This window comes from Pan troglodytes, chromosome 8, assembly GCF_028858775.2.
Source record: "Pan troglodytes isolate AG18354 chromosome 8, NHGRI_mPanTro3-v2.0_pri, whole genome shotgun sequence".
Classification (NCBI taxonomy): domain Eukaryota; kingdom Metazoa; phylum Chordata; class Mammalia; order Primates; family Hominidae; genus Pan; species Pan troglodytes.
Genome location: NC_072406.2, coordinates 60,039,986 through 60,067,911, shown reverse-complemented (window position 1 = coordinate 60,067,911; position 27,926 = coordinate 60,039,986). Strand labels below are relative to the sequence as shown.

Sequence of the window (27,926 nt, the reverse complement as noted above, 5' to 3'; positions counted from 1 at the left end):
GGGGCTGTCACCACCAAGTCTGCTTAGAAGAATCCTGTGGAACAATGACTAACCCAACTTAGGATTTCTCCTGGGATTCACTGTGGCTGGGGGAAGTGTTAGAACTGGCATACACCAACCCCCTGGCATGGCACTTAGGCAGCCTCTCAGACAGGCAGCTCCACTGAGCCTCCTGTGTGGTTTGGGGGAAGCCTTCTTCCACAGAAAGGAGAGAGCTGTTTCAAAAAGAAGGCAGGAAGCCATGCAGGCAGACAAAACAGCTAGTGAAGGGTGGAGTAGCAGGGTGGAGGGTAGGGTAGAGGAGACTGGGGCGAGGGGCCAGGCCATCAGAGTGCCCAAGGCAGAGCTCCAGGATGAAGGGCTGCCTGGGGCAGAAGGGAGAGCTGCTATGTCCCAGAGCCAGAGGGTGGGTGAGAAGAGGGAGGGTACATTCCACCTGCCACTCAGACCCCATGGGGAGGCGGCAGGGTGGGGAGATCCACTGATAGCTGAAGTCACCAAAGAGGAGATTGTGATGCCTTCCAGGTCATGGAGTGGGCACTGCGCTGGCTGGCACCAAAAGCATGGCTGAGGAGGCCAGGCTCAGAGGGGTTCCCAGACGTGCTCCACTCTAAGTGACCTTGGGCAGTCCCCGGTCTGTTCATTGTCTGCACCATGTGAGGTAAGGGGCAACTCGAGGGCTGCAGCAGCTGCCAACCCTTCCCTGCACTGGCAGCCTCATCTCCCCAGGTGGAAAGCGCCTGTAAATCTCAGGAGCCAGTGGGCGGGGTGCCCTGCAGGCTTTCACACTCGCTCGGCCAATGTCTGCAGGCTGCCGTGCCAGTTTCCTAATGCTGCATAATACACGTCCACAAGTTTAGCAGCTTAAAACAGCACACATGTGTTATCTCACAACTTCCACGAGCCCGGAGTCTGGTCACAGCTTGGCTGGGCTCTCCAGTCAGGTTCCCACATGGCTGCCATCCAGATATTCTCCAGGCTGCAGACCTTTCCGGAGCCCAAGTCCTCCCTCTCCCAAGCCCCTAGCAGCTGTAGTATGAGGGCCCCACTTTCCTCTGGGCTGTCATCAGGGATGGCTCCAGCTCCTAGAGGCCTATGACAGGACCCTCTGTCAGGACACGGCCAGCATGGGAGCCCTCTCTTCATAAAGGGCCCAGGCCACCATTCAAGGGCTGTCACCGGATTAAAGCAGGCCCACCCAGGATAATCTCCCTTTTCATTCCATCAAAATCAGCTGGTTTGGCTGGGCGCGGTGGCTCACGCCTGTAATCCCAGCACTTTGGGGGGCCGAGGCGGGCGGATCACGAGGTCAGGAGATCGAGACCATCTTGGCTAACACGGTGAAACCCCGTCTCTACTAAAAATACAAAAAATTAGCCGGGCGACGTGGCGGGCGCCTGTAGTCCCAGCTATTCGGGAGGCTGAGGCAGGAGAATGGCGTAAACCCCGGGGGGCGGAGCCTGCAGTGAGCCGAGATCGCGCCACTGCACTCCAGCCTGGGCGACAGAGCGAGACTCCGTCTCAAAAAAAAAAAAAAAAAAAAAAAAAAATCAGCTGGTTTGGGGCCTTCAATTAGATACACACAAAATCGCATGACCTCTGCCATATAACACAAGCGAATCCCAGGAGTGACATGCGTCATATTCAAAGGCCCCACCCCAACTCAGGATGGAATTGCTATGGGCAAATGCACCAGGAGCGGAATTCTGGGGACCACTTTAAAATCCTGCCCCCAAACCTCCCTGTGTCTCAGCCCACACTGGGTCCTGGAGCAACAACAGGGAGTAAGAAAGACTTAGCGCTCAAGGCCCTTGCTGGCCTGATGCAGATGAGACGTGGAGAAAGATTGTTCCACACAGTGGGACGTATCTTACAGGAAGACATGACTATCTCTGAAACGCAGGGGCCAGGACCTTTGCAAAGAATGGAGTCTTGGGGCTGGTTTTTGCAGGATGCTTATTCACCTGAGTCAGAGGGGCTCCCAGGCAGGAGAAATTGCTGGTGTAGGCATTGCCCAAGTCGCCATCCTTCAGTGAATCACCTTCACCATGCCTGCCATCGCTATCATTTACTTAGCTGTTTTTTAAAAAACCCACTCACTCCGTTTTACTTAAATTTATTTTAAACAGAATCTTTAAATCTCAAGTATAAATGGAAAACCAGCATTCCTTGTTATAAATAGAAGTTAACCATAAAAATAAATAAAAGAAACATGGGCTTATGAATTTCTTATGAACCTGCCAGCTGCTTTTCCTGTGAACAAGGGGAATCAGGAAGTGTGAGAGAGATGTTAGAGAAATACCAGAAGAAGAATGATATTTTTCAGAAAGGTGGAAAGGGAATAAGGAAGTAAGCAGTTGTCGTGTTGAGACACACGGCCACTCTAGGTGCCTGGGTCCTGCCATCTCATGTGCAGCACCCCAGAACCAGGCTCAGGGGTGGAAAAATGAGCGTGGCGGGTTTATAAGGCCAGAACCTAGGAACATCGCCACCCGGAAGGGGTGAGAGAGGCTGCTGGACAGAGGGGGAAGTTGACTGGAATGCGATTACAATGGGGGCTGTGGCTGTTCCCACAGGTAGCTCTGGAGTTGGGATGGCCCCTCAGTGTTGTCCCAAATTGAGACTAGGGAGCCCAGGCTTTTGTATAGCCGTGTGGTCCCAGCTGGGAGATGCAGCGGCCCTGGGGAAGAGCAGGCATGGCCACGGGCTGGGCAGCTCCTTTAGGCTGCAAAGGGCAATTCCTGGGGAGGGTTTCAGCCAGGAGCCATCAGCAGGCACCACCCCTGAAAGCTGGGAAATGGGGGCCTCAACCCTGAAGGGTAGAGCTGGGCAGCTCCACAGTGTCCTCTACAGGCTTCCCTCTCCACAGCTGCATCCACTTGTTTTGTATAATCCGGTCCTACCTGGGAACAGCTCCCCCAGAATGCTCCCTGGTCTCTTTTCCTGGGAAAGCTTACAAGAGGAAGAAGGTTAAAGGGGTGATCACAGTACCTGTGCTGCAGCTGGGCTCAGGACCATGGGTACTCACCACTTCCCTCCTCTGCCACCCATTCCAGGTTCTCTTCCACCTTGGCTAGTGCCTCTGCTTCTCTAGGGGCTCACCTGGTGGGTGGCGCAGACTCGCGCCCCAGAGAGTTGTCATGCCCTTCTCAAGCTGTGGCTCCTTCCCTTGTCCATTTGTCATCAGAATTGGGCAGGGAGGTACCAGGAAATGACCCAGTAGGTCACCTGGATGCTAAAGACATCCTCCCTGTCCCAGTGTGTGACAGCACAGGTTTGATGACCTGTGCAGGATGGAGACTCCCCTCCTTCCCACCAGTCTCTAGACGTCGGAGCTGGTGGTGGTTGGCAGCACCTGTCACTGAACATGAAAAGGGAATCTTGCCATGTCCCCTGGAGGAAGCATTCCTCCTCTGGGCACCAGGACCTTTAGACCCACTGTGCTGAGCATTCAGGGAGCACAGATTCCCCTGGTGGGCCACTAAGTGTGACGATGAGCAATGCCACTCCTATTTCTGTGCCTTGGTTCCTGGACTCATGATTTCTACTGACTGAGACACAGCAACACATATTGACCATTGGTTTGGGGTGAGTATTGTGTTGTGGAGGATGGCTTCCCACCCTCTCAGAGCATCCTCTCCAGATGGTGCTTCAGCCGCACTTTCCAATGCTCTACCACTGAGATGCGCCAGAACTGGTAAATCCCATTGGCCTGTGTTCACTGTAGTGCCTCCTTTGCTGCGAGGTGAGTCCTTTGGTTCCATGCTCTGTCACACAGGATCCTGAAGGAGGATATCAAATGCTTTCTAAGTTTTGTGGTGCTGACTGAGGCTCTGCAGGCAAAAACAGCAAACCAAACCCAGAATATGTGTAGACTCCAGACCAGACGAATCACTGCTCTTTCCAGGGTGGAAAGAATCCAGTTAATCATCCTTCCACCAAGTAACTCGTGCGCTCAGCCAGGGGCAGGCCATATCACAGGCTTGGCATTGGTCTCCCTTGCTGGTTGGCTGCACACTGGGAAGTGGCAGAGCTAGATTGGCCCTGGTCAGTTGGCACTCATGCTGCCATGCTATCCACAGCTCCCATTCCTGCCGCAGCAGCTCCAGGCAGGCACTCATTCTGACTGATGGCAGAGGCTGCTGATGTCAACTGACAGAGCCAGTCTATATCCTTGGCTGTTTAGTGCTTTTTCCACAGTGGGTACTCTCTGGTGGACCCTGACATGCAATATAAAGATCCTCTCACTCCCTGCCGACTCCTGTAGGCCTATTCATATGCCTTGTCCACAGGCCTCCGTAGCCCTGACATTTCAGATGTTTTCTTCCAGTCCCCAAATCAACTAATCAAGCCATTTCCCACTGCCCCAAAATCCCTCAGGTCACTTTTCTTTCCATATAAGGTGGATGACCAACTCTACCCCCAAAGCTCTGCCCATAAGAAGGATTTCCCTTCATTGCTGCTGTCTTTCAGGGTCATCCCTGAGTTAGGATACAGTGCAACAAAAGTCCATTTTTACTTTATACCCATATACCAAGTCTACTTCTCCCTGCACCAAGCTCATACATTTTCCTTCTCCATCACCTTATCATCAGGGACCCCCATGTGGTCACAGGTATGAAATGAAAGAGAAGCACAGGTGCACAGTGGTAGATGGCATGGAGGTATGAGCCACTTACTAGTGCAGCCTCACTGCACCCCCTGACACTGCTCATGTGCATCCCAGATGGACCACTTCCACCTTTGATGAGTTACTGCTGGGCCCACCCAAGCTTATGGACCATGTAGACATGGTGGATCTACGAGAACACAGCTCATGACAGGCAGTTCTGGCTGCATGATCACCTGATGGTACATGATTAAGCTCTTCATCTCAAATGAAGCCCAGTATCAGGAGGTGCTTTTCAAAGGGCATATAATTCTCTGCTGCAGATGGCTTGGACTCGCTCCTATTGAACCTTGCCACAAATCCCACATGATATCTGTCTTCCACAGATACCTGTAATACCACAGGTCTGACAGCTCCTATGATCCAAGCAGCTGGGCTGCTTGCTCACAGCCTAGACAGGTTGCAGATTTCTTTCCTGCTCTGGGTCCACTCACACCTGGCATCCTCCTGTGTCCCTCTGGGTCAGAGTAGCATTCACAACGATGGAACTTGTCATCTCCAGAGCCCAAAAAAGTGCCAGGAATTGTTTATTCTTAGAGATGGGAAGTGCAAGATACAATGTGTTTTCTGCTTTGGAGGGAATGTTCCAAGTTGCTCAGGCCAAACCTCTATGTTTGGATGTTTTGTCTCCTCCAAATCTCATGTTGAAATGTGACCTGCAATGTTGGAGGTGGGCCTAGTGGGAGGAGTTTGGGTCATGGGGGCAGATCTCTCATGAATAGCTTGGTGCTGTCCTCGCAATAATGAGTTTGTTCTCACTCTATGGGTTCACATGAGACCTCGTTGTTTAAAAGGATCTGGCACTTCCTCCCTCTCTCTTTCATGTACCCCCCTCACCATGTGATCCCTGCTCCCCCTTCGCCTTCCACCATGAGTGGAAGCTCCCTGAGGCCCTCACCAGGAGCAGATGCTAGGGCCATGCTTCTTGTACAGCCTGAAGAACCATGAGCCAAATAAACCTCTTTTCTTTATAAATTACGCAGTCTCAGGTATTCCTTATAGCAACACAAATGGACTAACACACCACTTCATAGTCTCAGTGATGAGGTTCATGGGGTTCATCTCCCACCCTCTGGAGCACAGGCATCTTACCAAGGTCTCTAAAGTATTCTTACTGATTACTGATTCCACTTCTTACTTATTCATTCTGGCTAACACAATGTCATTAATACAGAGGACCAATGTTATGCTCAGTGGAATATCCAAATGATCCATATCCATTTGATCCCTCATGACAGAGGTGGTACAGTTAACATGGCCCTAGGACAAGAAATACACATACTAGTAAATGCATACTGGGACCTGCCCCATGGGAATGAAAACTGCTTCTGTGTTCTTGAATGGGATGAAAAACAATACATCCACCAGATCAGAGGTGGCATACCAGATTCCTGAGGCCATGTCAATCTGCTCTGCCAAGATCCCACATCTGGCACAGATGCTGAGGTAAGGGCTACTCACACATCACTTGGTGAATTTGCAGTCATTCTCTAGCATACGTCTGGTTTTCTGTAGGGGACATACTGGTGAATTAAATGAGGACAGTGTGTAACCATAACAGCTGCATCCTTTAGGTTTTTAAGGATGGCACTAATCGCTACCATTTCCCTTGGGACACGACACTGATTTTGATTTATTAATCTGGCCAGGACAGGGATGAGGGAATGGTTTCAGACACTTCTCCTTGGACTTCTCTACTATGGTAACTCTTACCACACAAGTTTCAACTTGCCTTCCCCACTCCTCTAACTCTTGCCCTGTAAGCCAAGGAACCAATGCAAAGTTCTGGCAGCTACCAAGGATGTTTGTTGCAATTCTATATTTGAGGTGTAAGGAAATCGCTGTGGATGAGTCCGCAAGCCCAGCGAGCTGGGCTGCACCAGGATTCATTGATCATCTGGTTTCCACAAAATCCACTCTAGCAGGGGAGTTGTAATGAGACCTTGGGTCCTTCGTATCAATATCAACCTGGACCATGTGTCCATTTATTCCTGAAGTGTCTGGATGTTTCTCTTCCCTCAGGTTCAGTGGTTGCCTGAGTAAATGGTGATAGGTCCCTTTGGGGAAGGATTGGAAATCACCACCATCTATCCTTGCTGTGGTGTTGCAGGTGCCTTCCTCCTGAGGTCCCAGCCTCTCCCTCACTCAAAGTGTTCAGGTATAGAAACTGGCTCAAGCCCATCAAAGAAGTGTAACCTTTTTTGGAGTGGTTGCCCTCAGCCTCATTTATACATCTTTGATTTGCCTTAGTTTGTACAAATTGAATGGTGCTCTTGTGGGCTGTCCATCAGTATTACCCCCAGCGACTGCAGGTTTGATTAAATGTCTTCATAGCTCCCCATGAGTTGGGAACCCTGACTGAAATCTGACTGCACCTCTCATTTTGATAATTGCATCTACTTTGATTTGGACAGCAAAATACTCCATTATTTTGGGATCCTTTCATCCTCATTTCTGCTAGGGAGCCCAGATCAGTAACAATACCCTCTGCCCTCAGCCCCAGCCTACAGATAGAAGCCATCCCTCAGCTTTGCATGTTGCTGGTATCCCTCTTACCAGTGGATTCCTTATCACTTTGGTAAATGGAGAGTCCTCTGAGTCCTTCCATGGAACATATAGGCTGGTGGCTTTCCAGCCTGTGTACCATTTCTAATCCAGCATGTCTGCTCTCTGAGCCTTTAGTCCATTCTTCTATCACTTACCACAGCTATTTCAGTGTTGACACGTCACTTACTGCAGGCCATTGCTTTTTCCAAGTGTCCAACGGCCAACCCATAAGCATATCAGCCCCGTACCCTAGGGCCCTTGCCATGGTGGAAAACCGGCATCATGGGACCGTGCTCCTAGACTGACAAACTCTCCCTTATCCACTTCCATATCCAGTCTCCCTTGATTCAGCACCCTTGGGACCCATCCCAATCATACTCCCTCAGGTCCTGCTTATACACGTTGACTCTGCAGATCCTCCAGTCTACCATATTCTTCCCCTTGGTGGGCCCGGTGTGTCTGGAGTTGGTTCCCGCCAGTGGGTTTCTGATCTGGCTAACTTAGGAATGAAGCCGCGGACCTTCACAGTGAGTGTTACAGCTCTTAAAGATGGCATGGACCCAAAGAGTGAGTAGTAGCAAGGTTTATTGTGAAGAGCAAAAGGACAAAACTTCCACAGCATGGAAGAGGACCCGAGTGCCGCTGCCGGCTGGGGTGGCCAGCTTTTATTCCCTTATTGGTCCCCTCCCATGTTCCATTTCTGTCCTATCAGAATGCCCTTTTTTCAATTCTCCCTGCGACTGCCTACTCTTAGGATCCTGCTGATTGGTGTGTTTTACAGAGCGCTGATTAGTGCATTTTACAGAGCGCTGATTAGTGCATTTTACAAACCTCTTGTAAGACAGGAAAGTTCCTGATTGGTGCGTTTTACAATCCTTTTGTAAGACAGGAAAGTGCCCCAAGTCCCCCCTTGACCCAGGAAGTCCAGCTGGCCTCACCTCTCACCGAGACTTCCCTGGCTGGGCGAAGTGGTGACATAAGCCCAGGTTTCATCTGGCAGCCAGGGGACAGGTAAGGGTAGATTATGAGAGGGGCGCACGCTACATCTTTATCATCTTCAAGCAAGGTAGGCAGAGCCCACCTCCCCAGGTCCAAAGTGTTCAAGGAAGTGTAAGGTTTTAAGACTCTTGAGTACATCCATCAAGATGCCCCCACTCCAAGTCTCAGGGCCCCACCCCTGACTTTGGCATAACAGAAGTGCCGGGGTTAAGAATCAAACCATTTCTGGAGCTCTGCTATCTTAATATGTAAGTCCTGGGCCCAGTCCTCAGCAGGACTGGCTGTAACAACTGAGGGTTTCTTTATATGGTGCCATGATCCTCCAATTCTCACACTCTGCCTTCAATTAGTGTTTCATCCTTCTCAATCTTTTATTGTCTATTTCTAATGCATCCATGGCACTTGACAATCCCACTGTCTTCAGAATTATTCCTTCCCCTGAACCTCTCTAACCCCTAAGAAAGTGACCCCTCCAACTCACCACAGCATCAGGCTATGGGGACTCCAGTTACAGCAGCCAGAGTCCTCGTTGCCACTGAATGTCAGATGATGAGGGCCTCAGATGCCACCTTAGAGCCCACTTCCTTAGATCACTCCTGGCATGAATTATCTCAGGTTGGATATCTCAGGGTAGGGACTCTGAGATCGAAATTTGAGTGCCGAAGTATATGGGAGAGTGCTAGGGGGACCACACCAATAAGGGAGCTGAGGGACTAGGATAACCAGAGGGAGAAGCTAAATGACACAGTGGTATAGACAGCCTCGGAGCCAGGTGGCCCTACAGTGCTTTCCAGGCCCCTGCACCTAGTCACTGGCTTTGGCTGTCCCCGGAGTGTGAGATAACTTGAGTGAGGCCGCGCCTGTCGGCCTTCCTGAGGAAGGGCTCCACTGTGAGCCCTCAGCAGACAGAAGTCCTGGCAGCTGAGGCCATGAATGTCTGGGTGCTGGCAACAGGGGAATTAGCTACAGCCACCTTAAAGCCATGGGGAGGGGCCTGGGATGAGAACCCAAGGAATGAAGCTGCTCTAAATTCTGGGACAGGAGAGGACGCATAGGAACAGAGGCTGGATAAAGACTCCACCAGGACAGAGAGGCCAGATGGTTAGGGCTTAAATGCCAGGACAAGGACAGAAGGCTTTATCCATCCTGTGAAGGAGAGTAGTCAAAGGTTTTGAGCAAGATTATTTGGGGGTGATAAGGAGACTGCGAAGCCACAAAGGGGTCCTAATTTTCAAAGTGTCCCCTTGGCCGCCTCTCCCATAGACTCCTCTTAACTGGCTGGCTCCGGCCAACTCTCTCTCTGTCTCTCTCTCACACACACACACACACATACACACACACACACACCACTGCCCTCCTCCCCCAAATCGGTTCCCTTCAAATTGTCACTCCCCACAGTGCTGCATTCATGCATCAGTTCTAAATAGCCCCACTGTTCAGCTTTAACGAGAAGTAATACCAATTCCCATGTTTGCTCAGAGAGCACCATATTTCATCAAACCAGAGCCCATGCCGGCTCAGATTACTGACCGAGACAATGTTCTGTAATCCTAGTTTATTCACATGTCACGGGTATTTTAGCAAAACAGAAATGAATGGCCCCCACCACCCTAGGAAGTAACGGGAGAGTTGGGTCCCCGCCCAGGGGAAGTCATGCTTTCGCTTGCCACGGTTCTCAGAGGAGCCGACTTTGATTTTCTGAGCTTTTCCCAACTTTAAGAAAGAGAATATGGGCTGAGGAGGAGTCACAAAGTGGGTAGTTATTTCCTTATAAAATGTTAACTCCACGGATGGATTTTGCCAGAGCAAAAATAAAATCTGTCATTGATTATAAAGTCCTTTGTGCTTGTTATTTCACAGATTTATTACGCTCTGGCCCCACGGCCTGGGGAGGCCCTGGGGTTCCTGTCTCTAGCACCCCACAGCTCATGCCCCAACCGGAACAGGGACTCACTTGCATTTCTTTTGTCCTTAAGGGCCAGGAGCTTTGAAAATCTGGATGAAGAGCTGTGAATCTTCCTCCCAATCTTTGGACAAGAACCCGCAGACACAGACAATAACAGCATAACAGCTCCTTGCTAGAGGTCTATGACTTCCTCATCAAGGAAACATTCCCTCTCTTTCCTTTTTTTTTTTTTTTTTTTTAGTTGTTGGCACTGTACACTAAGAAACGAATTTTCTCTGCAGAGTAAGGAACAGCCAGGCTTGAAACTCTCACCAAATCTGCCAGTCTGGGTCTACTTTAAATGTGCTACAACTTCTTTCAAACACACAATAAACGAAAAGACCAATCTGAATGATCAGTGCAATTTAGTTAGTATCATGTCACTTTAAAATCTGGCCAAGAATCCTCATACTATCCTGCTCTTGTCCCCATCTTAGAGTTGAAAAAACTGAGGTCCAGAGAAGGCAAGTAACTTGCTTAACATCACACAGCTAAGTAGCAGTGAAAATAGGGACATGAATCTAGTCCCAATTGACTCCACAGGGTCATGGGAGCACCCTCACTTCCAAGAACGTGTTGACATGGGGCCACAGAACCAGCGGGAGAGTACAGGAGCTACAGCAGAGCCTGGAGGCCAGACTTCTCACTTAAAGAAGAGGCTCCCAGGATTCCAGAGAGGCAATGGGGCTGCCCCAGGGTTACAGAGCTAGTTAAAATCACACACTAGCTCTGCTACAAATTAACTGGACGATATCATGAAACAATGGCTTGGGAACATTTATTTGGGGAGAGGTTCTTGATGAAACCAAATGAGCTTGCTTTTCAAAACTACCCAGGGTTTGTTTTACTTCCTTACTTGGGTGCAGAGCTTCATAACTATGGAGTCTCTTCACTCCTTGCTCATGACTTTCTGAGCTGAAGAAAACCCTGTTATCCCAGAGTGCACAGCAAGGAGCCCTAGAGGACTGAGGGCCCCCAAACTACTTCTCACCTGTCTGGAGAGAACACTGTTCACTCCAATCGGCAAGTTCAAGACCTCAGCACCCCTGGTAATTGCAGTGTACGGAACTCCCAGAACCATGATAATTTTGTAGGAAGCTGTCAGAAATCACAGATCTAAGGACTTGTCTCCACAATCTGCCATCTCAACTCTTATTCTGAGCTGCGGCCTGAGCTATTAAAAACAAAACATTCTCGTGGGCAAGCTCCACAATTAGCCTCATTTCCACACTAGAAAAACTGTTCTGCATGAGCTGAAATTGCACAGAGATTGTTTCTTGTCATAGTGATGCTGTTTCAAGGGCCGTGCTGAGAGCCAGCGAGGATGTGACCCAGTGGTAATCTGAATTGCTTCACCAAACACATTTTTATCCCATCATCTCGGCTACATGAAAGGGGGCCACAGTGCTCGTGTTCAAGGCTTTACAGTCCCGCTGTTCAGCAATAAAATGAGGCAAGAAATATTAGCCATCCCTGGCTGATGCCTTAATTCTTTCCCAACAATGTCAGAGAATCTGTACCCTACAGGTTTTAGTGCTGGCTAAAGCCTGACCCTCAGGCTGGCTTGAATGGAGCGGGAATGAGTTAAGGAGAGCCAGAAGGCTTTAATGGACACGGATTCCAAATAGCCCAGCTTGTGCGGGCCTCCTGCGGACTCACCCTCCTTTTCACAGGCCTCGATTGTGTATGGCCCCAACAGACACAAAACTACCCATGAGCAGAGGTTACCCCCAGCCGGTGCAGGTCAGAGGCATTCTGGGGGGGAAGGGGAGAGGGGGACAGAGGGGAAGTGAGGGGCACATGGAGAAGGAGGGAAGTGGGGGTGGTAGTGGGGGAAGGGACCACTGAAAGATGGTCTGGATCATTTATAAGGAGAGATTCACTAAGTCCCAGGCTGAGACCCGATCATCTCACTTCCAGGCAAACCATTTTTGAAAACTGGTTCAGAACAAATGGGAGCTATCCTAATGGGAAGCTGAACACACTGTGATCTAATTTTCAAAACAAATAAAATGCTTTTCTCTGGTTTTCCAAAAGCTACAAGTCTGAGGTTCAGAAGCTCTTAATAGGATGGCCTCTAATTTGACACTGCAAGATTTAAAAAAATTACAAATGGGTCATGTTTTACACACCAACAGAAGCCTTTTCCAGCAATTTTTCAATTATTGCATTGTGAGCCCTCCAAGAAAAGTAACTATTTTGGCTTACAGAGCCCAAAGTTACCAAGTAAAGAGAACAGCCTGTTCACAAGTTTGCAAATAGTCCTTTGAAATGTAGCATAGACTGTATCTGGGAGCTTTCTGGAAGAACATGGGCTTGACGTGGTCCTTTCCTTCTCTCTCAAGGGTCCTTAAACTTTTTAGGTGGGTCTTGGGCCCCTTTCTAAGTCTAGGGAAGCCAGTGGACCCCTTCTTAAAAGAATGTTTTTAAATGCATAAAATAAAATATGCAGAGTTACAAAGGAAGACAATTACATTAGAATAGAGTTATCACAAATATTTAAAAACAATTTTGTAACATAGTAACTATGTTCCTTTTTGCTAACTAACTAGCAGTAGGCTTAACTGAAGTGGTAATGAGCAAACATGATACTTTGATGAATCTGCAACCGCTCTCATGTGATATGAAAATATCTGTGGATGGTGCCTATTGGTGACAAAGTCACTAATACCACTGTGGTTGGTTGCTTGCATTTATAACTTTAGTTAATGCTAAGTTTCAGTTAGAGGTAATGAAAATAAAGATGCATTTTTTTCCCCATCAAGTTCATAAGAGCCCTTGAATTCTATCAATGGAGAAGAAATCCTGCTAGAGGCAAGACAAAGATCAGGACCTTCTGCCCCAGGGTTAAGCTGAGGAGCAGTGGGCCAGGGACTCACTACACCCTCACTTCACTGGGAATCCTTCTTAGGAAAGCCACTGCTTTCTCTCCTCCTGCTCTGATGCTTTGGAAATGTTTTTAAAGGCAAATTGAAAGCATGTCTTACTCCTGCAATCCTGAAGGCTACATGTCCAAAGATTAATAAGGACCTTTGATGTGTTTCTTCAACAACTGGAATTACTCTCGCCAAATAAAGGGCTGGTTAATCAGCTAATTTTGAGTTTTAATCACGATCTTGTTCCAGTTCCCTTGCGTGGCATGAGCTTTGGGGTGAGGGCTTTTCTTTACGGAGTCAGCCCAGAGAGGATCTCTGTTCCCCACACTCTCACATTTTGGACATACGCTGACTCCGAGGCAACTGGGCGCACACATATCCCCTCTCTGGTCCTCACAGGGGAGCTGTCATCTTGCAATCACATAGCCATCGCATGCCATTGCAGGGGCAACCCAGCAGGCAGGCCCCCCTCCAACTGCCGCCCAGCCCCCTCGCAGCCAGGGCAGGCTGCGGCGCCGACACACAGGAGCCGGCTGCGGGGCTGGGTCTCGGGTTCTCGGCGGGGGAGCGGGGAGCGCGCTCGCCCACGCCCACGCCCCCCACACTCGCGGGCGCACACCCCGGCGCGCGCGCGCTGCCACACACGGGCGCACGCACACGGCAGACGGGCCAGGGACGACCCTGTCAGCTGCAGCCCCAGAGGTCCGGGGCGCGCAGCCGGGTCCCCTCGAGGTCGCAGCTGGCCGCCCCGCCCCGCCCCTCGAAGCAGCCGGGCCGGGCGCGCAGTGGGCTACAGACTTTCGCCGCGCGAGTCCGCCAAGGCAGCGCGCCGACTCGGGCTCGGTTCGGCTCTGCGCTGCTCCGGACGGCTGTGACCGCTGGCCGGGGGCTCGGGCCGCCGGTACCCACGGACCGCGCGCCCGGGTGCCTGCTCCGCTAAGCCCCTCGCCCCGCGCGGACCCCGATATCCAGCGCCCTGCTGCCCGGGCTCTCCCCGCGCGCCCTACTGCCGCGAGGTCAGTCCGCAGCCTCCGGTGCGCCAGCGCTCGCCTTCCTCCTCCTGGACTTCGGCCCTTTGCCGCCCTCACCACGCCATGGCTCATGTCCCCGCTCGGACCAGCCCGGGACCCGGGCCCCAGCTGCTGCTGCTGCTGCCGTTGTTTCTGCTGTTGCTCCGGGACGTGGCCGGCAGCCACAGGGCCCCCGCCTGGTCCGCACTGCCCGCGGCCGCCGACGGTCTGCAGGGGGACAGGGATCCCCAGCGGCACCCTGGGGACGCGGCCGCCACGTTGGGCCCCAGCGCCCAGGACATGGTCGCTGTCCACATGCATAGGCTCTATGAGAAGTACAGCCGGCAGGGCGCGCGGCCGGGAGGGGGCAACACGGTCCGCAGCTTCAGGGCCAGGCTGGGTAAGTAGAGGGTGCCCCAGGACCCCTTCTCCTCATTCTCCACCTTCCTCACTTTTCTGTCTCCCCACCCGTGCACCTCTACTTTTCCTCTTCTAGCCAACGGGTGAGTGGTTCATTCATTCTTTCACTAATGATTCACTGATCTCTCCATGCCAGGCCCTGAACCTCCAGTGGGGCACCAAGAGTGGCAGCGGGTGGCACAGAGGTCCTGCCCCTGGGGTGCTCCCACATTGCTGGACATACACAGGCTACCCCATACACAAGGCTGTAAGCACAGAGAGTGGAAGAGGGGACATAGGCCAGGGGAGTATCCCTGTCATAGGGTCAATTATGTGGGCATTTTACAAATGAGAAGGGCACAGCCAGTGAACATAGGCAGCCCTGACAGAAGTTCCAGGCACTGGGCCCTGTCAGGAAGCAGGAGCCCCTAGCTGGTGTCAGCTATGGTTCCTGTGTCCAGGGAAGCAGAGTGGACTGAGAAGGGCCTTGGCTGCCCGGGATTGAGGACTTCCACGGACTGGCGTGAAGCGTTCAGACCACAGGGGTTTAAGGAAAGGCCCAGGGGCTTAGGCAGTGGGAACACTCTGCCTATCTCCGGCCTCTGTCCCACCTTTCCACTTCCTCAGCCCCTTGGATGGAGCTGGGCAGAGGGCACTTGCAAAGGCCCATGCTGCCCTGTTCTGAGAGCACTTCCAGGCTCCTGCCTCAGCAGCCTGCCCACCTTTGCAGGCCCTGGGTAGAGAGGAGGTGCGGCCAGGGCCACAGGGGTGGTGAGAAGACCCTGGTTGTCATGGTGATTACTCCTGGTTGCAGAATAATGTTCCAGAAAATGTGGGTGGGGGTCTCCTGCAGCTCTGCAGAAGATGAGGCCATTCAACAGGAGAAAAATCTGCAGTCTACAGGCTCCCCTCCTGAGGGAGAGGGAAACAAGCCTAGCTGTGGAGCTAGACAGCCTGGGGTCAGATCTGTCACTGGCTGTGTGACTCAAGGTAACATCTGTGGCCTCTCATAACCATGGATTGGGGAGCACCTGCCACAAAGAGGCCCCATGCCCTCCTCCTCCACTTAGCAGACTCACCAGGTCAGTGGCCCTGGGCTCCAGGCCAATTGTATCTAACTCCATCCTCACTCATAACTTTCTTGCACCATGTGGGGTCCACTTCTTGAGGAACATTATTAAATTAAACCATTTAAGAATCATCTGGCATGAACATGACCTTGGGTAAATCACTAAAGCTAGGTGGACTTGAGTGTATTCATCGATAAAATGGGCAAGGCTTGCCAATATCTCCCCTGTGCAGTTGAAGGGAAGATGAAATGAGGTCATATGTGCAAGCTCAGAGCCCAGCACTGGCCAGATTAAGTGTTGATGTATGGGATTCCCCTGGGAGCACAAATAATTGTGCTAAGTATTGTGTATTCTTGTGGGTTTAAACTTGACCTTGCTTCCCTATTAACTCAATCCTCAAAGCCTTGTAGTTGAGGAAGTAAGGCCAGCAGGGTCACTGCTGCGACACGGGTGAGCCTGCCCACTGAGCCCATCTACTTGCTGCAGCCAGGCATGGAGATGCCTGCTTGTGTCATTCTGTTTTCACAGAAAGGGGGTAGTACAAGTAGCAGTGGAGTTCAGGATATTAATCTCAAAAAGGACCTGAAGACAGTGTCTCAAATCCAGCACTCCCACTTTAAAGATAAGGAAACTGAGACTCAGTGGTTGTTCACTGTGGCAGGGGTTGGCAACTCCCATCTGCCAGGTCATTGCTGTTCTCACTGTCACTCCCCACACCCTGTCATCTCCCTCAGAGCTATGACCAGGGTCTGGGAGGGGTAGGGTGAAACAGACAAGCCTGGGAAATCAGGATTCTGGTAGTCTGGAGTGTCTGACAAATCCCTCTTCTTTGGAAGCCTGAGGCACATTTGGGTGTGAATCCCAGCTGTACCAGCTACCAGGTGTGTGCAGTGGCACAGGTTAGTTTACCTCTCTGAGCATCAGTTTCCTTGTAGTACAGTGAAGAAGTGAGGATTAAATGGGCTAAGCAGGTTTTGTGCTTTGCATACAGTGGGGGCCCAGGCAGGTTGCTTGATCCTCTCCTCCCTTGATTCATCTAAGTGTTTCATGCCAAGCCTCTTGCCTGCCCTCAGATGTGCCTGCTTCCTGATCCAGTGACCTGTCTGAGGAGGTATGAGTTTGGGCAGGGACCCTTCTCTCGTGGATGATGCCACCCATGTGGGAGGCTTCAGCTCTGGTCCGAGAACATGCCAGTCTCAGCCTGCTCCCCAGTGGTGGGTTTCTGCTGCCTCAGTGGGGCAGCACCTCTTCCTGAACAACAAATGCCTCCATCCCCACAGCCTGCGATACGTAACTATACCTCCCCCGCCACCGGGCAGTGCAGCTCAGCTGCCAAGTGCTGGCTGTGAGCTGGCCTCGTGGGGTCCAAATCCCAATTCTGCGATCTGGGCAAGGGACTGAACTTGTCCATGACTCAGTTTTTTTCACTTCTAAAATGGAGCTAATAATGCTCCCCTCCTTATAGGATTTTTTTTAATGGAAACTGAGATATGTCAAGTGCTTACACCATTCCTGACACAGGTAAGTGTCAATGGTGTATTAGCTCTTGCTGTTGATATACCAGCCACCCCTTCCTTCCTTCCCTCATTGCTCCCTGAAGTGAATTTCGTTCCTTATTAAATCTGCATCGGTGGAGAAAGCCTATGAACCTGACCCTAAGGGTTAAGGTTAGACCACCCCTAATTCCCACTGAATGACGTGTGTTTAAATGTAAGCTTTGTCACCTACCAATGTGATACTGAGTTGGCTTTCTTCATCTCTAAATTGAGAATAATACTACATACTCACCTGTCAAAAATGCCAAAATTCAAGTTGATTTCAGTTCCCCAAGTATTCCCTAAGCACTTGGTTTGGTAGCAGATGCTGTAAGCTCAGGGAACACAAAGATGCCCAGAAAAGCTCATAAACTAGCAGGGCAGATCAAAGTAAGCAGCAGAATAGGGCAGCAGGCCGGGGGGGTGGCATATAAGAAGGAGGACAGGGGTGCTGTGGGAGCCCAAAGGCGCACTGACCTGGCAGGGGTAGAGCCTCTGGGTGGGGCCAGGAAAGCCTTCCCAGAGCAGGCCAGGCCCCAGCCACTTTGAAGGGCAGGTGGGGCTTAGCCAGGTGCGGAAGTGAAGCTGTCCACTGTGTTCAGAGACTGCCAGGAGTTTGGTTTTAATGATAACGCAAGGAGAGAAAGGCAGGAGATGGAGACGGACAAATAGGTTGCAAGCAGGCCATGGAGAGCCATGAGTATTATGAATTTGTTCCCCCATAGGCAATGGGGCAATATACAATGTGCATGCGTAAGGGACAGAAGGAAGGAAGGAGGGAGAGAGAGAAGAATAGAGGGGAGAGAGAGAAAGGAGAGAGGGAGAGAGAGGGAGGAAGAGGAGAGACTGCAGGGAAAAAGAGGGATAAAGGAGAGAGAGCAATTATAAATAAATGCATGCTTATTGGGGAAAACCTGGAAATTATAGAAGATCACAGTAAAGAACATAAGTCATCCCTAATCACATAGCCAGATATAACTGGAATTGTTAGTATGATATTTTGGTAGAATCATTCCAGCCATATCTATCTATCTATCTATCTATGTCTCCACTATCTATATCTCCATTGTTTTACCCTTATATGTAAGATATATATGGATATATGGATATATTTGAGAGATATATATGTGAGATATATGTGGATACATCTTTTATGGATTATATTTTCAGCATGCAGGTAAAACTTGCAGGTATTTCCATTTGAAATTACTTTTTTTCATTACTGGTCATCTTGAACTTTTCCCCATGCCTGCTGGCTATTTGCAATTCTTCCTGTGGAAACTGCCTCCTTGTATGGGAGTCCCTCCTTTGTCCTACTGATATGCAAAGGTTCTTTACATAGTGAGGATCTTAACCTTTCACTTCTAATAGACAATTTGCTTTTGAGACATGAGTGCGATGTAAGAGGGAACAAAGTTCTGGGACCACTGTTGTGGTTGAGTCTGGAGCCCTGAGCGCAGGGTGGAAAGATGCTGTGTTCAGGATGGTTGTGTAGAAACAGGAAGCAGAGCAAACAGGGCCTGGAGATTGATTAAAAGCAGGAATGGGAGAGGCAAAAGAGTTCTCAGGCTCCTGCTGGAAGGGCTGGAGGAGAAGTGAGGCCTCCCGCTGGGCAGGAGGTCAGGGAGCAAGGGTGTGGTGCCCTGAGGGTGGCAATAGTTCCTGAGGCCATAACTGTTCTGAGCCCTTGCTGGGTGCCAGGCACAGTGCTGCTAGTGCGCTCTGCAGAGCTGATCTCACGATAACTTTTGGAGGTGCAAATACTCTATCCAGTTTATGAATGAGGAAACTGAGGCACAAAGTGGTTCCATGACTTGCCTGAGGCCCCACAGCTAGTAAGGGATGCCAGCAGGAGTTGAACCTCAACCCTAGAGCCTGCATGGAAACGGGCACTAAGTACTAAATCTGTGTTAGTTCCCTGTTCTCTGCAGCACCGTCTGGCCCACCGCCCCTTCCTTCAGCTTCTGTTGGTGCATGCATCTAAGCCCAGCGTTCTCACTGATTGCCCTAGTGGCTGTTTGAGGGGCAGTGGGTGAAGGGACAGATCTCCAAACCATCTTGGAATCTTTCTATATAGGGCAGAGCATCTAAGGGGCTGCTCTTGGCCTGAGAGTTGACCAGCAGTGGGGCTGGACAGGCCTTTGGATGAGGAAGTCCCTTCCCCCAGTACCATCCCCACTGCCCTCAGGAAGGAGGCTGAGTGCCCAGCAAAGTGGACCTGGTCACAGTTCTGAGAATTCCCAAGAGCCACTGAGATCAGCTTGTCTAAATAAAGTCAGTCTTTCTCTTCTTAGGGAGTCAGAACTCAAAAATATCAAAATAATGACCTCTGTTTGCAAAACATGCTGCAGTTCACAGCACGTGATCTTTGTCCATTAGCTCTTAGGCAGATCATGAGCATATCCAGAACACATGGAGGAGCAAAAGGCATGGGCTTGGGGTCAGACAGAGCTGGGTACAAGCCCCGACTCCACCCCTTGCCAACTGTGTGACTTTAGGCAAATTGCACACCCTCTCTGAAGCTTCAGCTCTTTGTCCACAGAATGAATGACCGCTCCCTACTCTCCTCATGGTGAAAATGATGAATCAAGCATACAGAACACTCAGCATAGGACCAAGCACATACACTTGGAGCTCAGAATGTCATAATTAATAAACAATTTTCTTCCAATTTAAAGATGAGAACACTGAGGCTCAAGGGGAAGTCTGGCTAAACACCTGGGTGCCCACTGTCTCCATTTGGATTTGCATCATCAGCTGCATCTTTGTAAAGAATGAGGATTTCTTGACTTCTTAAGGCTGTGGTTACTGCACTCTAGGGAAGCATGCCAGGAACCCCCAGTGTTAACTGAAGTAACAGACCACACTTCTCTTGTGCCCACTTGGGCAGGATTTGCACAGACAATCTCATTCAACATGCATCTCTGAGCTCCAACTGTCACCTAAGCCTTATGGTGAGGTCTAGCGGTGCAGTAGTGAATAAAACTGGCAGTGTCCCTGTCCCGTTAGGGTTTATGTTTTAGGAAGATAAGAGCAATAAATCAGTATACAGCAGGATGTCAGGAAGTGCTCTGAAGGCCAATGAAGCAGGGGCAGACAGAGTGATGAGGCTGTTCTCCAGCCACGGGAGCCCAGGGGACCCATTGTGGGAGGTTCCACTTGAGCAGATACCTGAAGAGGTTGAGTGGTACTGGATGGGGAACCATGAAGGTGGAAGGAAGCGTGAGGCACAGTCCTGAGAATAAAGCCACATGTTGGAAGGAGAAGAACGCCAGTGTGACGGGGGCAGAGGGGTGGGGTTGGGCTGTGGATAGGAGATAAAGTTGCAGAGGTAGGCAGGCCAGATCAAGTAAGGCCTTGGTAAGGGGTTGAGTTTTATTTGGGGCAATGGAGGGCTCCGAGCTTGGGGGGTGACCTGTGATGGAAGGCACCCAGCACACCGGGGGCCTCACTTGGACAGTGCTCTTTAAAACTGTGACATGAGGAGACACTGAAGACGGGTGTCATTGCCATTACCAGTCTGTCTCCCCTCTAGGCTGAACTCCTCCTGGGCAACTTTGTTATGACCCTGGTCAGCCCAACTTAGCCTGGAGTAGGAGTTTTGCAAATCTTTATCAGGAAAACAAAGAGAAGAAGAGGAAGAAAGAAAGGAAAAGAGGGTGGATAGAAAAGGGGAAAGGGGAAGAAAAGAGAGGAGGGAGGAAGGCAGAGAAGAAAGAAGAGAGAAAAGACATGAATCACAGAGCACCAGCACGCATCAGAGGAAATAATGACGTTCTCTTCAATGCTTCTCTGTTATGGCTTGGGCTCGGCTAAACTGAGAGATTTCAGGTTGAGGTCCCTTCTCTGAGCCACAGCCTGGAGCCCCCTGCACTGCGTACATGCAGAAACATCCAGAGAGAGGACCAGCCTGTGGTCTCTCATGCACTGGGGCTGGGGGTGACCCATCTTGTCCCCAGCAGTCCCCATCAGGGAGGGTCTTCCCAGAGCAGGCTGCCCAGTGAGGGCTGAGCTCCCTCTGGCAGGAGGCATTCAAGCCACATGGAGGTAGGACTTATACCCTTTTGCACAACCTCAAAGGTTCCTCCCCACTCTGAATCTGTTAGCAGAACAATGGAGGAGTTGAGACTTGAACTGGATCAAAGAAAAACAATGTGCTGTGTTGGCTGGGTTGCAGCTCAGATATTTGGATCAGTGAATGCAAGGTACCCCAGTTGATGGAGGGGAGCTTGCTCTGCCAGCCTTGGTCCTTTAGATTCAAGAGGCAGAAAGCACATTTGGGGGCACCTCCTTTGTACCTGGCACTTCACTAGGCTGTTTCTGTGATCTTCCAGACAATCCTCTGTGTGAGATGGAGGCTGTTGTCCCTGTGAGGCAGATGGGGAAAGCAAGGTTCAGGGCGTGGCCCCACTGAGTCCTGGGAGCTTGGTTCCTAGGGCATTTTCTAGCTTGGGGATGGGGGGGTGCAACATTATTGGTGAACTTTCACCCCATCCATAGGTCAACCCCAGATGCTGCAGATACACCACTGCTGCCACCGGAGTGAGCTATCAGCTGCCACTGACTTCCCAAACTTCCCTGATGGCCAGAGTCCCCTGGAGTGCTGATTAAAATGTGGAAGTCATTGTTACGCAGTCAAGGCCACATGCTTGGGGAAGCCAGGTTCAAATGTGCATCGAGACCCTGGGCTGCTGCTTATGTGTGGAGCATGTTGAGGGGCTGTGACACTGTCCTGGCAGGTTTGTTGTGAGGATTAAATAAGGTAATGGCTTCAGTGCCACCTGAGCCTTTACTGGCATTTATTTATCAGGCCTTCCATAGATATGCTTCTCTGTTTCTTCCCACTCATAGTCCCTTAAGACTATGTGAACAATCCCAGTTGAATTATGCCTTCTTCCCAACAGAAACAAAGAAGAGAAAGTGGAATATTTCTGTTAAAAAAAAAAAATCCCTGCAGATGCTGTAGGTACAGGGGTCAGAGAGGTGTGGCCCTGACCCATGCCCCTAGAGAGCCCAGTGTCCCCCACACACACTTCCTGGGCTTGGGAGCCCTGCTCCTCTCCAGACGTTCCCCAGGAGAAGGACACTTCGTTGTCAGGAAATGAAGCAGTGGAAAGGAGAAAGCCGGCCTGGCCTCTCTGGTGTCCTGTTAGTGTGCAGCATCCTAGGGAGGCACCAGGAAAGACTCCCCACTCCTCAGAAGCCTAGAGCGGACTTGGCCATTTGAGAACGCTCACTGATATATAATAATGTTTAGGCGATTCAAACCTGACACAATACTCATGCTGCTGCCAAGGTTGGGGCAGCTTCCTGGGACTGCTGACATGGCTATGCTGCCCGGGTGCCCTGGGGAACGCCTGCTTCCACCAGGCAAATAGGAAGGAGTGGCCGGCAGCCCCAGGGAAGCCGGAGCTGGAGCATTCTTGAACCAAGTTGCAGATGTAATGGTTGAGACGTCCCGGTCTTTACCTGGACCTTGGAGATTTAGTCAAGTTGCCTTGTGTAATCCTGATACTGCTCTTTTCTTGTTAAAACAATCTTAAAAGTCCTCAGGCAGAACAAAGAGCAGATGCCTAAATGGCTGTACTTTTGGTCCCGGTTTCCCTTAGGAGGTGCTCAAAAAGCATGAGCGTTTATTTATTTCATCTCTTTTGGAAGAATGTTTGGGTTTAATGTGAAGTGTATTTAATGATTGCATTTAAAAACTGATTGCATAAATAGAGGGCTGTGCAAATACAGGAGGGGCTGCCTTGATGCAGGGCTTGGACCCAACCCAAGCCATCCTGAGCACTTAATGAAGGTGTCAGTGACATTTGTTCATTTGTGCATGCAGAGGCAGTAGAGGGCAGGGGGAGCAAACAGGAGCTTTGGAGTCCAGCAGGCCTGAATGCCTCCCTGTCTGCCCCTATTTCTTTGCTGTTGCTTTTTGTTGTTGTTGTTTGCTATGGGATATTTACGATCTCAACCTTAATTCCTCACCTGTGCACTGAGGATTGCAAAGGGCGCCCTCATCAGTTTAATGTGAGGATTACACGAAAGGAGGGAAGCAAAGCGGGGGAGGAGGATGGTCCTGAAAGTGTGGATCGGTGGGCGTTTGCTCCTCCAGCCCTGGGTGGGAGACCCTCAGGAGCACGAGCGAGAACTTCACAGCCTGTGGTCTCTCCTTCCCTCACAGAAGTGGTCGACCAGAAGGCCGTGTATTTCTTCAACCTGACTTCCATGCAAGACTCGGAAATGATCCTTACGGCCACTTTCCACTTCTACTCAGAGCCGCCTCGGTGGCCTCGAGCGCTCGAGGTGCTATGCAAGCCGCGGGCCAAGAACGCTTCAGGCCGCCCGCTGCCCCTGGGCCCGCCCACACGCCAGCACCTGCTCTTCCGCAGCCTCTCACAGAACACGGCCACACAGGGGCTACTCCGCGGTGCCATGGCCCTGGCGCCCCCACCGCGCGGCCTGTGGCAGGCCAAGGACATCTCCCCCATCGTCAAGGCGGCCCGCCGGGATGGCGAGCTGCTCCTCTCCGCCCAGCTGGATTCTGAGGAGAGGGACCCGGGGGTGCCCCAGCCCAGCCCCTATGCGCCCTACATCCTAGTCTGTGCCAACGATCTGGCCATCTCGGAGCCCAACAGCGTGGCGGTGACGCTGCAGAGATACGACCCCTTCCCTGCCGGAGACCCCGAGCCCCGCGGAGCCCCCAACAACTCAGCGGACCCCCGCGTGCGCCGAGCCGCGCAGGCCACTGGGCCCCTCCAGGACAACGAGCTGCCGGGGCTGGATGAGAGGCCGCCGCGCGCCCACGCACAGCACTTCCACAAGCACCAGCTGTGGCCCAGCCCCTTCCGGGCGCTGAAACCCCGGCCAGGGCGCAAAGACCGCAGGAAGAAGGGCCAGGAGGTGTTCATGGCCGCCTCGCAGGTGCTGGACTTTGACGAGAAGACGATGCAGAAAGCCCGGAGGAAGCAGTGGGATGAGCCGAGGGTGTGCTCCCGGAGGTACCTGAAGGTGGACTTCGCAGACATCGGCTGGAATGAATGGATAATCTCACCGAAATCTTTTGATGCCTACTACTGCGCGGGAGCATGTGAGTTCCCCATGCCTAAGGTAGGGTTTCTTCCGCCTTTTGCCAAATTCTAAGGCTCAGCTCTGCCGCTACCGTCAAGTTCCTCAGCCTGCAGGACTTCTGTTTCCCCATCTGCAAAATGGGAATAACAGTACCTCCTATCTATTCCAGGCAGGAAATAGGTAGACATAGGTCACCAAGTGGCAGCCCGTAGGGTAGTTGCCGCCCACATATGTGTGAGTTTGGCTGTGTTTTTTGAAGTATTGGCTTGGTTGAATTGGGACTTTAAAATGAGAACATTCTTTTGAAAAGCAGGAGAATCCATGTCTTTAGAAACGCATCCCCACATAGCAACTATCTGCAGAGGTTGAGTAGATGTTGCTTCCTGTACACAGGGCAGGTCCCAGAAGCTCCTTCCTGACCAAGGCTCTCATTTCTGTTCCCAGCCTGGACCCCAGAGTGTGGCAATCTATGACTAGCACAGTGCTAGCCTCAGCAGCTCTCCCACTGTAGATTCCCTCCTCCTTGCAGCTCAGGGCAGGAATCCACAGGGAATAGGCCTTCACTGTGCACAGGGTCTGCAGGACACACAGCACTGGGCTGTTCTGTCTGTTGCACCAGCCTAAGGATTTCCAGTTCTCACCTTCACTCCAGCCTGGGCTGTGGCTGAGTCCATCCCTCTCCCTGCAGCCTGCTCTGCAGCAGCCTGGCTGCCTGTGATGTCAGCCCTCGGCACTCAGCACACAGTTTCTTCCTGCTTAGTTACTCTGCCCAGGGCAGGTCATGCCTTTCCCTCCAAGAAAAGAAAGTCAGTGCATAAATCCAATTTGAACTTAAATAATCAGCCAGCTGGGGAAGTCCAGACCCAGACATGGGGCAGCAGTAACGTGTTTGGGAATTAAATGGCTTCTCCTCAAAACTTCTCCTCAAAACCGTGCATGTGCAAGAGAGAGGGAGGTGCCTGACATAGAGAGAGGGCCTGCTAAAAGTGCCTAGCAAAGACCCAGGCAGATGCAAGCCCGGAACCCTGAAGGCTTGCAGCTGATTGGCCATGCGGTTAGCTTATCACCCTGGCTTGTTGCCTCCTCACCTTCCGGGACACCAGCCAGAACGCTGCAAAGGCAGGTGTCCCTGCCCTGCTCCCCTCCCACCACACCGACACAAGAGGGCTTCCTCCTCAACAGCACTACATATAAAAATCTCTGTTTGGCTGGTGATGCACTGAAGTGGATGACCCGGTTGGTTCATCTTGTCAGAGGTGGGCACAGTTTTCCAAGCCAGGTCACTTTCTAACTAGGGGTCTTGGTCAAGTTACTCAGTCATTTTAAGCCTCGGTGTCTTCCCAGTAAAGTCCAGGTAATACCCACCCCATAAAATTGCTAAGCTGACAAAAAAAAGGGGGTGATGCAGGGAGAGCAGCCCCTAGGAAATGTCAGTGTCCAGCCTGTCACACTGCCACGCACATGCCAGGCCTTCCCTTCAGTGACAAAAGCACAACCTCGTGAGAAGCATGCCTGTCCTCCTCAGACTGCGAGATCAGGGCTGTGCTGGCATCTCGCTGGGTTTTCCCTCTGGGCAGCTTCTGCCTGCTTCCTGGTGCTCCGCGGGGATGTGTGACACTCAGGCGCCCCCATGTGGCCCTGCCGTGTTGGGGACACAGCATGCCTCAGGGAAGCCAAGGGGCAGGAAGGCCTGGGGGCTCTTGGAGACCTCAGCCCAGAACTCAGCGTATGTCTGATTTTAGAGGAACCGTGTGCCCCGCCTTGGGATCTCGTCCATTCCTCTAGGTGGATGCCTATTCTGTGGCCTCAGCCGGGGAACAACAGCAGAACAGTATGGCCTGGGACTGTGAGGACGGCATGGGTGCGTGGGTGGGTGAGGGCGGAGCTGAGGTAACCCTACTCCTTTTCTGCCTTGCAGATCGTTCGTCCATCCAACCATGCCACCATCCAGAGCATTGTCAGGGCTGTGGGCATCATCCCTGGCATCCCAGAGCCCTGCTGTGTTCCCGATAAGATGAACTCCCTTGGGGTCCTCTTCCTGGATGAGAGTCGGAATGTGGTTCTGAAGGTGTACCCCAACATGTCCGTGGACACCTGTGCCTGCCGGTGAGACCACTCCAGGGTGGAAAGAAGCCACGCCCAGCAGAGCCGCCTTCTCGGAGCCTTCTGCAACCAGGACTTGTGGTGCAGCTGCAGACACAGAGCACAGCTCATGGGCAACATCACTGGGGCCCAGAGAGAGCTGTCCGCCAGTGCATCATTAGGGGATCTTTCATTGCTAGTGACTAGCCCCTTAAATGCCAGCCTGAGTACCTGAAGGAATCTGGGAATTAGCCCTGGCCTGAAAGTGGCCCATCATTCATACCCACTGTTCTGAAGGCTTGAAAACAAAACATATCCACAACATTGGCTTGATGTGATCATCATCTCATAACTGAGCAAGAAGACTATGCAAATCTTAGGGCGCTCGCTCCCTGCACACGGAAAGAACTCTGTTTAAATGCTCAGTTCAGAACACTTTGGGCCACATAGTGATTTTGGAAAACAGGATAATCGTGGTGTAAATGGGTGTTTCCTTTCAAAGTCCACTGCAGAGCTTTTATCCATATGGTATGCACATGTAACCAATATTGGTTTCTTTTTCTTAATATATATATTTTATTTTAAAACAACAAAAAAGGAGGGCATTGACACCATTCCCCACAGAGATAGTCATGCTGAGTGTGGGTTGTTTAAACATGCATATTGAAATAACACATATAGTAACGTGGGAATACTAAAAAATAACCAAGATTTTATATTTTTGTAAATTATACTTTCTATACTGTAGATTGTGTATGTTATGTGTTTTTATGGAAAGCTAATAAATTAAAGGTACAGTGGTATCTTGAAAAACTGAATGTCACCCATTTCAAAATCTCACTGGCTCCCCATCTGTAAGTACACCATCTGGTGGTTGCTGGGGACTCAGCCTCTTTTAGGGTCGCTGGAGTCCCCTAAGCCATCTCCATACTCTCTGGTGTCTGTCCCAGGCTCCAGAAACCCAGGCTTTCCCATGCCTTCTAGGGGCCTGCCCTACTACTGGTTCCTGCAAACCCAAGCTAGGCTGATGTTGAGAATGGACATGGCTCCAGACAGGGACAGTGGCCTCTCGGGGTTTCTCCTCATCCCCTAGCCTCAGGGACATGGATTGATTGGCAGGTGCCTGGGGTGTTTAAAAAAACATCTATGGTTGCCTGGTCAGAGATCTTTCACTTCTGGTAATTCATGGAGCAAGAGATTCAACATAAGTAGGGGTCTCTCCTGAGGTCCAAGGACTCATGAGGAAGTGGATGGGCCATGTGGTCTCCTGCACCTGCTTCTCTTTTGCTTGTGTGTAGAAGGATCACCCAAGCCACCCCAAATTGTTCCCTTATGCCCTTCGTTTACATTGCCTTATGATGGAGTGCCTGAAGCTGCTTAACCAGCATTTCTGAAAGAGAATCTGGATCCAATTTGAGACAGGTGTATATATAGCAGTCCCATCAGCAGGGACCTACAGATGACATGGCCCCAAGTCTTAGAGGAAACTGCAAAGCCATAGTGGTTTTCTAAGAGGGGATGTCCAAGGAGAGAAGCAGCTCTGGTGTCTGTCTTGGGCCTTAGGCTGGGCTCTGGAGACCAGGATTCCTGTGCAAAGGATATATGGGGAAGTGCTCTCAGGAGACATGGGCAAGGGTGGGGTGAAGCAGAAAAGCAGGCTAGGAGCAATCCTGTGGGGAGCTTTGGAGCTTAGTTACTCCTCAGGGCAGTGTGGCCTCGAGCAAGGGAGCTG

The 27,926-nt window shown here is 51.2% G+C and overlaps 1 protein-coding gene and 1 long non-coding RNA gene across 2 annotated transcripts; both read left to right on the top strand.

Moving 5' to 3' along the window:
• Window positions 1-557: 557 nt before the first annotated feature.
• Window positions 558-11,630, top strand: LOC107966680 (uncharacterized). Its single transcript, XR_001706587.4, has 2 exons — window positions 558-661; window positions 10,192-11,630. It is a non-coding gene; the product is annotated as an uncharacterized LOC107966680 (long non-coding RNA).
• Window positions 11,631-13,637: 2,007 nt separating this feature from the next.
• GDF10 (growth differentiation factor 10) lies at window positions 13,638-27,012 on the top strand. Its single transcript, XM_001135281.8, has 3 exons — window positions 13,638-14,446; window positions 23,226-24,151; window positions 26,031-27,012. Exons 1-3 carry the CDS (start codon window positions 14,131-14,133, stop codon window positions 26,220-26,222), a joined length of 1,434 nt encoding a protein of 477 aa, XP_001135281.3. The 5' UTR covers window positions 13,638-14,130; the 3' UTR covers window positions 26,223-27,012.
• The last annotated feature ends 914 nt before the right edge of the window (window positions 27,013-27,926 follow it).

Excerpts from the sequence above, each read along its gene's own strand:
- GDF10 (XM_001135281.8), top strand. The coding sequence starts at position 14,131 with ATGGCTCATGTCCCCGCTCGGACCAGCCCGGGACCCGGGCCCCAGCTG. Across the intron at positions 14,447-23,225 it reads CAGCTTCAGGGCCAGGCTGG|AAGTGGTCGACCAGAAGGCC; the intron begins GTAAGTAGAGGG and ends CTTCCCTCACAG. Across the intron at positions 24,152-26,030 it reads GTGAGTTCCCCATGCCTAAG|ATCGTTCGTCCATCCAACCA; the intron begins GTAGGGTTTCTT and ends TCTGCCTTGCAG.